Here is a 14996-nt window from a genome sequence, read left to right on the forward strand (position 1 = left end):
CTAAATGTTTGCCTAAATTTTACTTAAATTTTACTTAAATTGCCTAAATTTCTCTGTTTGCCAAACATATAGAGAGGTAAAATTAGTTCACCAAGTAAGTCTTTCTCTAAGGCTCGCTTACAAACTGTTAGGCGTGGCTTCTGCTTGATTCATCTTTATTTGTCATACCTAGTTCTTATCATTCGTATTGTTCATATAATCCATATTGTTCATCTCACTAACCACTGTTTTGATAAATGTATTGGAATGTTTTATAGCTCTATGGCATCATTCTAATGGTTTACTTGTCTACGCTAACGCTGCATAGGTCTTCCTCGTGAGCATCCTTCAGTACTAATTATATTGACGGAAGTTACGTTCCAGCTTTTATGTATGCAATATTCGCAGAACTACCATAGCCATAATTATTGCCCTAACAGTTACTGCTCCTAATTAAGAAAGGAAATGACATCATTATCTAAATGTAATCTAGTTATCTTGGCATAATCGAGTTATACTGACGTAAGATCACTTGAAATTCACCAAAAGTATGCACTTGTCTTTACACCCTGATAGTTGGTACACTTACATCACTTACATGACTTGATAGCTGGAGTTTATAGTTATTACAGAGACTAGCCGGCTCTCTTGTTTTCTAGTCTAGCACCCTTTATGCAGGTTGCTCAAGGAAAAAAGAATTAACGATTTCATTGAATTAGTGAAGTTGTGCATAACATAGCTCACGCAAATGTCTTCATTTTAAATTTGTGGAGTTGTCTTATAAATGAAATTAATGTGCTTAACTGTTGTATCTCTGCAGGGTGCAGCTTGAACAACCTGATTGGGAGAAAAGGTAGCCTCACTCAATTGCAAGATTACTGGGATGTAGCAACATACTTTGAGATATCAGTGCTTGCTGAGGACTACCCCAAGGCAATTCAGGCTGCAGAGTGCATGTTCAAACTGCAGCCACCTATTTGGTACCTCAAGTCAACACTGGGTAGGTTTTACAGTCCCTGCTGTCAGCTACTAGTAAACACTGGGTAGGTTTTACAATCCCTGCTGTCAGCTACTAGTAAACACTGGGTAGGTTTTACAGTCCCTGCTGTCAGCTACTAGTAAACACTGGGTAGGTTTTACAGTCCCTGCTATCAGCTACTGGTAAACACTGGGTAGGTTTTACAGTCCCTGCTAGCAGCTACTAGTAAACACCGGGTAGGTTTTACAATCCCTGCTAGCAGCTACTAGTAAACACTGGGTAGGTTTTACAGTCCCTGCTGTCAGCTACTAGTAAACACAGGGTAGGTTTTACAATCCCTGCTTAAGGTAGATACTACATTAATAATATGATTGTCTGAGCATACAGTAGATATATGGTATAAATATAAGGATATACAGTAGATGTATGGTGTTATTGTTAGGATATACAGTAGATGTATGGTGTTATTGTTAGGATATACAGTAGATGTATGGTGTTATTGTTAGGATATACAGTAGATGTATGGTGTGATTTTAGGATATACAGTAGATGTATGGTGTTATTGTTACGATATACAGTAGATGTATGGTGTTATTGTTAGGATATGCAGTAGATGTATGGTGTTATTGTTAGGATATACAGTAGATGTATGGTGTTATTGCTAGGATATACAGTAGATGTATGGTGTTATTGTTAGGATATACAGTAGATGTATGGTGTTATTGTTAGGATATACAGTAGATGTATGGTGTTATTGCTAGGATATACAGTAGATGTATGGTGTTATTGTTAGGATATACAGTAGATGTATGGTGTTATTGTTAGGATATACATGTACAATAGATTTATGGTTTAATTTACCAAGATGTAGCCATGTATGGTGGACTTGCAGGTAACATACAATTGATAAACTATTTCCGTAACAAGAACCCGGAGCAGGATGATGACACATCGTTAGAAAGTAACCTTTTCCATTTTTGGATGGAGTTCTTTATGGAGGCTATCAAGGACGAAGATACAAGCTGCGTCAGATTCCCTGTAATTATACAAAGCTATTACTGTACTCTCTACAAGGTCACTGCTTGACACAGATGTAGATACGCTCACCATGTATGCTAATCTAACACACTTATGAGCTACTGTAGCGTGTAATAACAACATTCAGACTTGTTATCAGTGCTAAGAGTGTTAAGGCTTACTTTCTAGATTTGCTTGCTTCGCTTCTTCATTCGATAAACAAGAGTTCAGTACACTGACTTACCCTTTACGTACAGTAGGAAGTTTAGTACACTGACTTACCCTTTAGGTACAGTAGGAGTTCAGTACACTGACTTACCCTTTAGGTACAGTAGGAGTTCAGTACACTGACTTACCCTTTAGGTACAGTAGGAGTTCAGTACACTGACTTACCCTTTAGGTACAGTAGGAGTTCAGTACACTGACTTACCCTTTAGGTACAGTAGGAGTTCAGTACACTGACTTACCCTTTAGGTACAGTAGGAAGTTCAGTACACTGACTTACCCTTTAGGTACAGTAGGAGTTCAGTACACTGACTTACCCTTTAGATACAGTAGGAAGTTCAGTACACTGACTTACCCTTTAGATACAGTAGGAAGTTTAGTACACTGACTTACCCTTTAGATACAGTAGGAAGTTCAGTACACTGACTTACCCTTTAGGTACAGTAGAAGTTTAGTACACTGACTTACCCTTTAGATACAGTAGGAAGTTCAGTACACTGACTTACCCTTTAGGTACAGTAGGAAGTTTAGTACACTGACTTACCCTTTAGATACAGTAGGAAGTTCAGTACACTGACTTACCCTTTAGGTACAGTAGGAAGTTTAGTACACTGACTTACCCTTTAGATACAGTAGGAGTTCAGGACACTGACTTACCCTTTAGGTACAGTAGGAAGTTCAGTACACTGACTTACCCTTTAGGTACAGTAGGAAGTTTAGTACACTGACTTACCCTTTAGGTACAGTAGGAGTTCAGTACACTGACTTACCCCTTAGGTACAGTAGGAGTTCAGTACACTGACTTAACCTTTAGGTACAGTAGGAGTTCAGTACACTGACTTACCCTTTAGGTACAGTAGGAAGTTCAGTACACTGACTTACCCTTTAGATACAGTAGGAGTTCAGTACACTGACTTACCCTTTAGGTACAGTAGGAGTTCAGTACACTGACTTACCCTTTAGGTACAGTAGGAGTTCAGTACACTGACTTACCCTTTAAATACAGTAGGAGTTCAGTACACTGACTTACCCTTTAGATACAGTAGGAAGTTCAGTACACTGACTTACCCTTTAAGTGCAGTACAAGTTTTAGTAACATGACTTACCTTTGCTATTTTGGTAAAGCGTTCCAATATCCTCTTATAGGTTCTAGTGCTTGAGCCCACAAAGCTATACACAACAAGCTATGTACAGATTAATGCTGATGATGAGGTTGGTTCCCTTTATGCCTTTGTCTGACGGAATAGTTTTTAAGATGTTACATGCATTATCTTTCTGCGTATTTCGATGTCACTTACCTGTAAATCTGGATACATTATATTGGTTACAATGCACTTTCATTATTAATTTAGAATACCACATGTTTTACCTACTTAACAATAAAATGGCTCGCGTTTGTGAATTGGTGGCCTGGCATACTCTCAAATTGCCTGTTTGTTGCTGCAAAGCTCTTTATTGGTATTTCACGTGATTATATAAGTTGTTGTTTATGTTAATACCTTGTTCTCCTTTTCCTCAATGCCAGGTATTTGTTGAAATGTGTGGCATATCTAAAACTGGATGTTGATGATATAAATAAGTTTTTTGTAGGTATTACTTTAGATCTACTTACGTGATGCTAATATTTCGCATACTCTTGGTCAGCAAATACCTGGCTCAGGAGCGTCAGCGATCTTAAAATCCGAACTCTTGTATCATACGCAAGCGCTATTTGTTTATTGACCAGATGAGTCAATTGTTGTTGATATTGAGAGTTGTCTTTTCACAATGCATTCATGAGACTTTGTCTACACAGACAGAAGGCAAGAAGCTCATTCTCTCTTATTGTAGCCACCAACCATAAAGGTCTGGCATGTGCAGCAAGACAGCAACCAGTGGTGCTTTGAGAGGCAGCATATTAAAGGAGTTTCATTGTATAAAAGGGACGCACGCGCTATTTTCCTGTATGTGCAGCAAAACAGTGATGACTTTCACATCTTCTTTCCGTCAGAGCTGAAGAGAAAAGGGTTAGTGTTAACATATTGGGGTTGCCTGACCTCTCCCAAACCTCAACCTACGATTGCTTCTACTTACGAATCTTTTTGAATGTTTGAATTGCAGACATTTTGGAATAGGTCAGCCAGTGTATGGTGTGGTTAATGTCAGCTACATAACTATCTGACTTGCTGATTATGAAAATTAATGTAAAGCTATGCTACATATATGCTGTATATAATGCAGCTTCTACGAGGCCGTCCTAAACATGTGCGAGATAGACAATGATGAGGGAGCGATCAGGACTGATTTTGTCATGGACTCGGCTGAAACCTGCAACATTCAGGTAGGCAGCGACAGCATTTTCTTTTATTTAAACTTACATCTTTGAAGAGTTCAGTAGTCAGAGACATCTGACAGAGACTGAGACCACCCATCTCATTTACGTTACCTAACTACTAGTCGTATCGGATTCGCTATTCATTCTTTGTATAGTTCTAGAGGTGGTCAGCATAAGAGTTACGTGATTAACGCTATCTGTTCTTTAGAAAGGAGTTGATTATCTGCTTTCAACAACCTGAAACTGACTCTTTGTTTAAAGATGAACTTACATGAACTTTTAATAGATTTTATCGGAAAGTTTCAGTATTTTTTCTATTATTTGTGATTGTTTCTGATGTTTGAGGTGATCTGACTGCCAGGATGTTTCATGATTCAAATCAACAAAACCTGATCATGGTTAAAATGCTCAGATTAAAAATACATGCAAAATGATGTCAGTAGTTGTTATCGTTGTGATGGTTGATATCGGCTATTACGTTCAAGTCGCAGCGTTACGCGTCTCTATTCTGTCGGTCTCTTTGCAACTATAGCTGTCATAATCGAGAATTCGCTCGCTATGAGCATTTTAACCACAATCAAGTTTTAAAGATTTTAACCTTGAAACATCCTGACAGTCAGATCACCTCAAACATCAAAAACAATCCTAAATGATAAAAAATACCAATATTTTCTGATAAAATCTACTAAAATTTTGTGTAAGTTCAAGTTTTGTGTTCCCGACCTTGACCTTGACCACGTGCTATGTACTTGACCACGTGCTATGTACTTGACCACGTGCTATGTACTTGACCACGTGCTATGTACTTGACCACGTGCTATGTACTTGACCACGTGCTATGTACTTGACCACGTGCTATGTACTTGACCACGTGCTATGTACTTGACCACGTGCTATGTACTTGACCACGTGCTATGTACTTGACCACGTGCTATGTACTTGACCACGTGCTATGTACTTGACCACGTGCTATGTACTTGACCACGCGCTATGTATTTGACCACGCGCTATGTACTTGACCACGCGCTATGTACTTGACCACGCGCTATGTACTTGACCACGCGCTATGTACTTGACCACGCGCTATGTACTTGACCACGCGCTATGTACTTGACCACGCGCTATGTACTTGACCACGCGCTATGTACTTGACCACGCGCTATGTACGAAAATAGATACAGGTTCGCAGCTACTATGCATGTAGGTAGTGGTTGATAGTTGTCATTGGTTTGAAATTAACAAAAGGCACAGTTTGAATTCTACAGATCATTTAAATATCGTCGCTAGACTATTTCATGCCTTACAAACACGGATTCTAGTGACTGATTTACTGATGCTGTGAGCAATTGTCTTATCATTCTTATATCTTAGCATGCCTTGCATTCTGGTATGTCCTAAATCATCTTCTGTACTGCAGCTTCAAACGAATTTAATCTCGCTATCAAATCTATGATAAATTTATTTTCTTTATAGCTAACTCCTGAACTCAAAGTATTATAATTACACCAAAACTATCTCAGCTATTTGCCATATAGTCTTTGTTTCACAGCCCATGCTCACAGAGGCAGGTGGGCGCAGAGACAATTTAGAAAGCCTAAATGCCACTAGGTTTTGATGATGGCTTTTGGCTTGATTTATGCTCTGTGAAGTTGAACTAAATAAGAATTCGAGCAAGTTTTACTGCCCTCCTCCTGCCGGTGAGCTGTATGGTATTGCTAGGGTCGAAATTTTTGTGACGATCATGAATGTGTGACAGATGTCAGCACCAGATGATGCAAGATGCATTCTTCCTTTACATAAGTGTGCTGTTGTTTACACGCATGTCGATGTTTTACAGAATAGGAATCTGTCGAGGTATAGTCTGGCATTAGTTTACTCAAACGTACCAAACTTTAAGACTTCTTCACAGATTCAGTTATGTGTCAGTATTCGTCAACGAGGTAGTAGATTAGTAAGTCGCAAGCCGAGACCATCGGCATTTTGTTGCGCTATTATTCTACAAGTCCGTCATTTGTCTGCTGCAGTACGAATATGAGCTCGATGATAAAGGGCACAGGATAATTCTGGGCAAAGGAAGTTACGGAGTTGTTGTAGCAGCTCGGGATACGAATACTCAAATTAAGATTGCTATCAAGGAGATCCCTGAGCAGACGATCGAGTGAGCAGATATGTTTATCAGTTATGCCAACTTATCTTGTAGCCTATCATTCGTTGTTTTAGGAGTTTTTATGTAAATTTAAATTTTCAAGCTCAATGTCGCAGAAATACAGTAATTATGAATATAAATGATATGGGAAGTGAGCAGTTGGTTAGGGTGAGGTTGCAGTGTGGTTACATCTAAATGTAGCACTGAGTCATAGTGGTTATGGATGCGTGAATCAGTCACAACCGATGAATCATTACAATTCTTTATGGATCACCGTTATCATAGACTTCGTTTCATTATTTGCTAGTTTGCGCTGCTAACCTAGAAGATTCATGTTCGTGATTTTGTTAGAATAATGAGGGCGTGCATTTGGATATCGATAAATAAAAGGTCTAACTCATCAATTATAAACAACCTCCTGTTTAGCTATCTATATGTCAGTCTTTATATTCAGCAGAAATGCAGCAAGTTTTTAACAGTTATACATAAGTGAACTAGTCATAACTAGTCATAACTAGTTTTTCCATTGTTTTTGTTTTTTACTTGTGGTTCATTTCAGCTGCCCTATAAAATGGAAAAATGAATCAATAAGTCAGCTGGGCTTTTGTGCCATCAAAAACCACTTTGTGATGACAACAATCTCATGAAAGTCTGTGAAGGGAGGATATGACCTCATGTTTCACATTTCTTGTATTTTTTTCCATTTACTGTTAGTTACTCTTGTCTTGCAGAGATGTGCAGCCTCTGCAAGAGGAGATAAGACTGCATGCCAACCTCACTCACAGAAACATAGTCCGGTACATGGGCTCGACCGTCGATGGCGGCTATTTAAAGATATTTATGGAGCAGGTACGGACTTTTCTTTTTTATCTCCATCTTATCTATTGTCTCACCGTTGTGTCGCATACTATAAAGGGTGTCACTTTACCATGAATATCAGTGGATATCAACAAACTATGACACTTGTCCAGACCTGTCAAACTTGAGATATATTACTGCATTAAAGTAAGTCGAAGTAATCAAAGAAAGTCGAAGTAATTACATAGCAGTGTATCAATTACTGTGTTTGGCTTGTCTTCTTCCTTTTCTGTCACGCTGTTGGCTGTGTGCAGTTGTTGCTAGTTCGTTTTTCTTCATTACGATGTTTAATTCGCCTATCAGCAACCTTTGATCAATTTAGGCTGGTGTAGCTGTCTATAACAGGAGCAGATAAAACCTGATAAGGTGAAAGACTTTTATTAGAGTTAAGGATAATAAAGATGCCCAGTCTGCCTTAGCTTTGATTAACCTCTTTAGGGGTCAAGCGTAGACAGTTGAATATAGCCAGATATTTCACCTGTGTACTGATAACACTTCCACTCTATATTTCTTTAGAAACCTCAACTAAAGTTGAATCAATTGACTATCTTTAAATTTTCAAGTTAGGTTTGTGCCGCAGACGTCTTCCTTTTTTAAATTTTATCGAGTAGCAGTTATTGAGTGGGTTTAGTTTTGAAACAGATATAAATGCAATATTTATAGTGTTTCTTTTAATGCACTTTTCAGATGTTTTGTCGCCTAGTATTCTATTTTATGAAGACTGAGTTACTCTATTTTCATAGCTTAATGTCAATCTAAAAAAATCTTACCTCTAAGTCTCCAAAAACTGATCAACCTAGTTTTAGATTGATCCAAACTGTCTTAGCCTTTTGAAAGTGAGAAGTTGACTTTGTATCAATCTATCAAAGTATCAGAAAAGAGTTACAAAGCTGTTTTCCGATTCTTCTATTATTTATTAATGTAAACGAGGAGAGGTTCAACTGTTTTATCTTCAGACAGAGAAGAGACTCAGTTCAACTGTTTTATCTTCAGACAGAGAAGAGACTCAGTTCAACTGTTTTATCTTCAGACAGAGAAGAGACTCAGTTCAACTGTTTTATCTTCAGATAGAGAAGAGACTCAGTTCAACTGTTTTATCTTCAGACAGAGAAGAGACTCAGTTCAACTGTTTTATCTTCAGACAGAGAAGAGACTCGGTTCAACTGTTTTATCTTCAGACAGAGAAGAGACTCAGTAATCAGTTTGACAAAGTTTTGAGAATTAAAATTTGTATAAGTTCGAGTCTCTTGTTTGTTTCGTAGAAACAAACAAGAGACTCGAACTTATACAAATTTTAATGTATAACCGCTTTAACTTGTTTGTTTCGTAGAAACAAACAAGTTAAAGCGGTTATACATTAAAATTTGTATAAGTTCGAGTCTCTTGTTTGTTTGAAAAATTTATCTGCTCATTTTAAAAACTAAACATTCCAAATGAGATGTTGAGTTATAATGTTGTAGCGAGCTTTAGTTTGTTTGTTAGTTTGTTTCGTAGAAACAAACAAACTAACAAACAAACTAAAGCTCGCTACAACATTATAACTCAACATCTCATTTGGAATGTTTAGTTTTTAAAATGAGCAGATAAATTTTTTAATTGTGCGGATTAACTTTTGACAAGTATATTAGGAAATTACAAAATTCATTAAAAGTAGCAATAATACTTCTCCTCCTTAATTAGAGACATAAAGCCTTCCATTTGTCATTGTAATCACTTTCATAGGCACGATGATAGATATCATTGGTCTTGTGGCACAGATTCATATTGTTTGAACTATGGACTGATAGTGATACTGAAAACCCAGTCAGCAAATTTGGAATACTAACAAGCTACGCTAGAAATGCTGACAAGCTACGTTAGAAATGCTGACATGCTAGTCTAGAAATTCTGACAAGCTATGTTAGAATGGCTGACAAGCTAGGCTAGAAATGCTGACAAGCTAGGCTAGAAATGCTGACATGCTAGTCTAGAAATGCTGACAAGCTAGGTTAGAAATGCTGACAAGCTAGGCTAGAAATTCTGACAAGTTGCGCTACATAACTGGTTGTTATTTCTCCTACACCCTGTATTGTTTGTACCCTTAACGCTAGACTGATATTTACGAAATGGTACGCTCTACAGCTGAGCCAAGAATAATGCCCTTAACAATTTCTTTTTTAGGTTCCAGGAGGGAGTCTAACACAGCTGTTGAGGAATAAATGGGGCCCCCTCAAGGATAATGAGTTGTCAATGGTTATGTACACTAAGCAGATATTAGATGGTCTCAAATACTTGGTAAGCGCCTCTAATCGCTGGTAAAGTCTCTCAAACTTGCTCCGTCATAGACAGCTCTAACATAGCCGCAGCTCAAAGACTTGGTTTAGTGCCAAAGAAACATGTGCTCAATTTTCCAGGGTAGTTCTATTAGGCAGTTTTAATCAATAATCTAGGATTAGCTTCGTAATCACAAGGCTAATTGGGGAAACGAGAGTCGTGTACCCAATGCTTTGCTGGATGAATTTGGTTAGCTAGCGCCTTAATTGACGGGTTATGTTGCTGAGCTAGCAGCTTATTTGTCTGCTACAGTTGATTAATGTATTCGTATTAGACTCCTTATCCATTTTAACAATCTCACGATTAATTATAATCCGGCTCTCCCTACAAAACATTATTTTAATATTAGTCTAGGAATTTTAGCATCTTACATAGACATCTAGTAAGACAGTACCTATCCCATTTTAGCATCTTACATAGACATCTAGTAAGACAGTACCTATCCCATTTTAGCATCTTACATAGACATCTAGTAAGACAGTACCTATCCCATTTTAGCATCTTACATAGACATCTAGTAAGACAATACTTATCCCATTTTAGCATCTTATAGAAATCTAGTAAGACAGCGTCTATCCCATGCAGCTACTCTTGGCTTGATGCAGCTGTACTGTTATCCATATGCAGTTGTACTGTCTGTCTTATGTAGCTGTACTGCTTGCGCTATGTAGCTGTACTGCCTATGTTATGTAGCTGTACTGCCTATGTTATGTAGCTGTACTGCTTATGTTATGTAGCTGTACTGTGTATATGAGTATTTGCTCCAACATACAACTATGTATGTTATTTGATATATAAAACATGTCTCTTGTCATTTGCCTTCACTACTGTTCCTGTGCAAGCGTGCCATCAAAAGTTACTCCCGGCTAAAATGAAGCTGTCTATCCTGTAACCATTTTTGAAAAATGTGTAGCCTTTGCCGCCATCATACCTGTCTTATATGTACTAATTATTCAGTGTAGTTTTTCTAAGTACCTCATAGGCACTACATACTCTTTATTGTAATCCTTTTTCTCTGTTGCCACATTTCACAAGTCGCAGCACATGTAGCACGCTAGCCATGTCTCAGCTGCTCCGCCATCGTCACCCTGACACTGACCTCCAACCTCTCTTGCAGCACGACAACCAGATTGTGCACAGAGACATAAAAGGAGACAATGTTCTTGTCAACACGTACAACGGAGTTGTAAAAATCTCTGACTTTGGCACCTCTAAACGTCTTTCTGGTCTTAAAAATAAGCTGAGTACATTTGCTGGTGAGTCAGGGTAGGAGTTGTTCCGTCTCTAGCGTGTTACTTAAAGAAGTACTCTGCTTTTCCTATCCGGGTTGTACCCGCCGGTATTTAGGATAATCTCCCACTGACAGACCATATGATCTTTGGCATGCTGTAGAGTGCTGGCTTTCTACAGCTAGTTGGGGGGTTTGCCCAGCCTTCCAAGCATTTTACATAACGCTAAATAAATGCCATTATACTGCCACTGCATAGAGATGATAAGTGGTATATAGATTGTAAGGATGTAACAAAGTGCATTGATATTTCATGTTTTTTGTTTCATAAATTCTCTTAAGATTGAAATGAACCCGCTAATGCGACCAGCTAAAAAACGGCTAAAACATTAACATTGACAAGAAGGTCATAAGTAACCTACATTCCACTCTTCCTACAAGCCTGCATTTCTCTAATTTGTTTACGCGTTTTACTTTGCAAAAAAACTGAAATCAATCTCAAAGTATTTGTACAAGAGGGATAACAAGTTGGAGCACTTTATTGGTTGAACTGGAGCTACTTTATATGTGATGTCAGGTGACAAATGGTTGCTAGTGCTCCTCAATGTGTTCCACCAGGTGACTACTTGTTGCAGGTACTCCTCAATACATGGCGCCAGAGGTAATAACCAATGGGCGGAGAGGTTATTCTGCTCCCGCAGACATCTGGTCTCTTGGTTGCACTGTGGTTGAGATGGCAACTGGCCAGCCACCGTTTGTGGAGGTATATATTTGTGCTTATATGATGTTTTTGTGCTTGTGACAAGCAACAAGCACACAAGCAACAATATATGATATATTGTTGCTTGTGTGACGCTCTGTGCCCATAGCAACCAGCAACCCGGCTAATCATTGCTGCCGCTCATTAATGATGCCTGCAGAAATCTTGTTTATACCTATCAGTTTTTAAGCTCTCAGAGATCACTTTATACTGGTATGGTATTTCCTTCGTGTGCAGCATATGGTTAGAGTACCAGCAGACACTTGTGTCATCTCTTCTATTTTGATTATATACGAAGCATGTCGTTTCTGACATGTTTCTGCTTGAAGTAAACATTGGCACTGTTTCAGATATTTTTTCCGTGTTAAAGTTTCATGCAAGTTTAAAAATTGTTTCCCTGTTATCATCACTTATGAAGAAAATTTTCAAGTCACTTTATATCTCATTTATCTCTGAAAGTTTATTTTATCTTGCTCAAAGCTTTATGTACGCTGTTGTGATTATTTGGCTCTACCTGTTCAGCTCTCAGCAGTGTTACCTGGAAGGCGTATGATTCGACCTTCCACTAAGCTGTGGCAATAAAATCTGGAATCGCATAAAATGTATTAAAATCAAGTTTGGTGTACACGAGCAATGGTTTTATACCAATTCCGTGCAATCGATAGGTTTTATGTAGAGTGATTGTAGGTCATATTGATTGCTCTTAAGATAGTCGTCAGAAATTCTCTCTTACGTCGGAGTGTTTAGTTCATAGAAGTCCGCGTAGGTTTGCACAGATTATGTATTTATCATTTATTAGTATTATGTTGGGTCTATTTCCACTTGCCAGTATTCCAGCTCCTTTCTAATTAATTCTTACATAAAGATGGATATACTCAGAGTTAATTATAAATCAGCATTCATTCTTCCATAAACGATCATATTGGCCAACACCGAAACTAAACAATGTAGGCCCTACACTCTAAAAAGTACACTTGTAAATAGAGGCATTGTCGTACGAAATACATTGTAAAATTTTATCATTGAAGTTCCCCTTGCAGACTACACAAGTTAAGCCAACATGCAGTCTAATTATAGCTATAGCTTATAGAATTACTCGTATATTAGTTCTTGTGGCTGAAGCGAGTTGAAGTTGAGGACACTCCATTTCTAAAGTATTTATTTTTTTTATTTGATGTTCGTCCTCAGGAAGCTAAATTCTTCTTATTGCTTCACTTCCGTGAACTATATTTGTAGCGGCGAAGAGGTACTCGCAGGTACCTCCGTGTCAGACATGGTGGCATCCCGGGTTATTATTTTTAATCTTCTGCCATAAGTTGGATAAGAAACTAGTAATGTAGTTTTAAGAGTCCTATTAATGCTATAATACTCGTTGCTTTCTCTGCTCCCAGGTTTAACCTGCTTGAATATTTCTTTCTACAACTGTTTAAGAAGATTGTTCTGTTCTACAACAAGTTCAACTCAATTCATTCTATAACTCAGTTTATAAACGGTATAACTCAAATCAATAGAGATAATCTCAGCAACATATTGGTAATTTATTGTAGCTGGAACCTCCAGCAGCCCTCTTCAAAGTGGGCATGTTCCATTCCCACCCAGAAATACCTGAAAGTCTCTCAGATGTCGCTAAAGACTTCATTCTCAAGTATGTTGTTTTCTGTAGACTCACAGTTGCCATACAATGGTATGAAAGCTGTCTATATGGCAGCTTACAGCATTATATAGTACACCTCCATCATGCTACATTATTTTGTTCCGGTGTTGGCATCGTAAGGCGAAAATGTCTTAAAGAGGTGTATAGAAACCCATAATAATTATCTAGTGCAAACACCCCTTAATAAAAAAGCCAAAGTTGTATATACGTACTGTACTTGTTAACAATTAGTAACAAAATAGTATATTACCCCTAGACACCGTTGTTAACTTATAGTTAACGTAGTAACTCAAGCTTCGTTGCAATGGTAATCATTTGCTTCTTCCTTTAATGTCATTATCAAACATAGGACCCATTTAACAAATTGAAGTTATATCTTTAGTTTCCGTAAAACTTCTAATTGAACGCTATAGTGCTTTATTTTTCAACCCTTCTCTCATAGTGGCGTTTAAATAGAGGTGGCGTTCAATTAGAGGTTTAATGGTATATAGTTAGATATGTATAATAAATTAAAGTTCATAGTAAATATTATATTAAACGCTAAAATACACAATAAACCTTCGCTTACTTTTCATTAATTTTCGATCACACGCGCATTATCGAGCATTTACGAAACACGAAGAATGCTGAACTGAGAGGGAGAGAACTCGTCTAAGTAATTACTGGCATGCACTGTAATTAGTTAGGGGAGTGGGTTATCGCGGTACGGGAACATAGAGATCATGTCCCTGGCCTTGTTTTTACTCTTGAATCATGTTAGCTCTTAACTTAGTATGAGACTTGAGAGAATTTGATCATATTGAAATAAGTTGCTTGATTGAATCTAGAGAGAGTCTAGTCCTTGCTACTGTATAGAAATACTTCATACAACTGTATGGAAATACTCCATAGAGCTGTATAGCAATACTCCATAGAGCTGTATAGAAATACTCCATACAACTGTATGGAAATACTCTATAGAGCTGTATAGAAATACTCTATAGAGCTTTATAGAAATACTCCATACAACTGTATGGAAATACTCCATAGAGCTGTATAGCAATACTCCATAGAGCTGTATAGAAATACTCCATACAACTGTATGGAAATACTCCATAGAGCTGTATAGAAATACTCCATAGAGCTGTATAGAAATACTCCATACAACTGTATGGAAATACTCCATAGAGCTGTATAGCAATACTCCATAGAGCTGTATAGAAATACTCCATAGAGCTGTATAGAAATACTCCATACAACTGTATGGAAATACTCCATAGAGCTGTATAGAAATACTCCATACAACTGTATGGAAATACTCCATAGAGCTGTATAGCAATACTCCATAGAGCTGTATAGAAATACTCCATACAACTGTATGGAAATACTCCATAGAGCTGTATAGAAATACTCCATAGAGCTGTATAGAAATACTCCATACAACTGTATGGAAATACTCCATAGAGCTGTATAGCAATACTCCATAGAGCTGTATAGAAATACTCCATAGAGCTGTATAGAAATACTCCATACAACTGTATGGA

The 14996-nt window shown here is 37.7% G+C and overlaps 1 protein-coding gene across 3 annotated transcripts in view; it reads left to right on the top strand.

The window, feature by feature from the left end:
- Positions 1-14996, top strand: part of LOC137403595 (mitogen-activated protein kinase kinase kinase 15-like) — a 98922-nt gene that overhangs the window by 32479 nt on the left and 51447 nt on the right. For all 3 annotated transcript variants that reach the window (XM_068089559.1, XM_068089560.1, XM_068089561.1), the window contains exons 9-19: positions 800-979; positions 1851-1996; positions 3347-3412; positions 4031-4206; positions 4421-4520; positions 6539-6672; positions 7392-7509; positions 9679-9792; positions 10949-11087; positions 11695-11822; positions 13367-13464. In XM_068089559.1, coding sequence (XP_067945660.1) covers positions 800-979; positions 1851-1996; positions 3347-3412; positions 4031-4206; positions 4421-4520; positions 6539-6672; positions 7392-7509; positions 9679-9792; positions 10949-11087; positions 11695-11822; positions 13367-13464 — 1399 coding nt within the window. The remainder of the gene's footprint in view (positions 1-799; positions 980-1850; positions 1997-3346; positions 3413-4030; positions 4207-4420; positions 4521-6538; positions 6673-7391; positions 7510-9678; positions 9793-10948; positions 11088-11694; positions 11823-13366; positions 13465-14996) is intronic.

Source organism: Watersipora subatra, chromosome 9 (assembly GCF_963576615.1).
Source record: "Watersipora subatra chromosome 9, tzWatSuba1.1, whole genome shotgun sequence".
Taxonomy (NCBI): Eukaryota; Metazoa; Bryozoa; class Gymnolaemata; order Cheilostomatida; family Watersiporidae; genus Watersipora; species Watersipora subatra.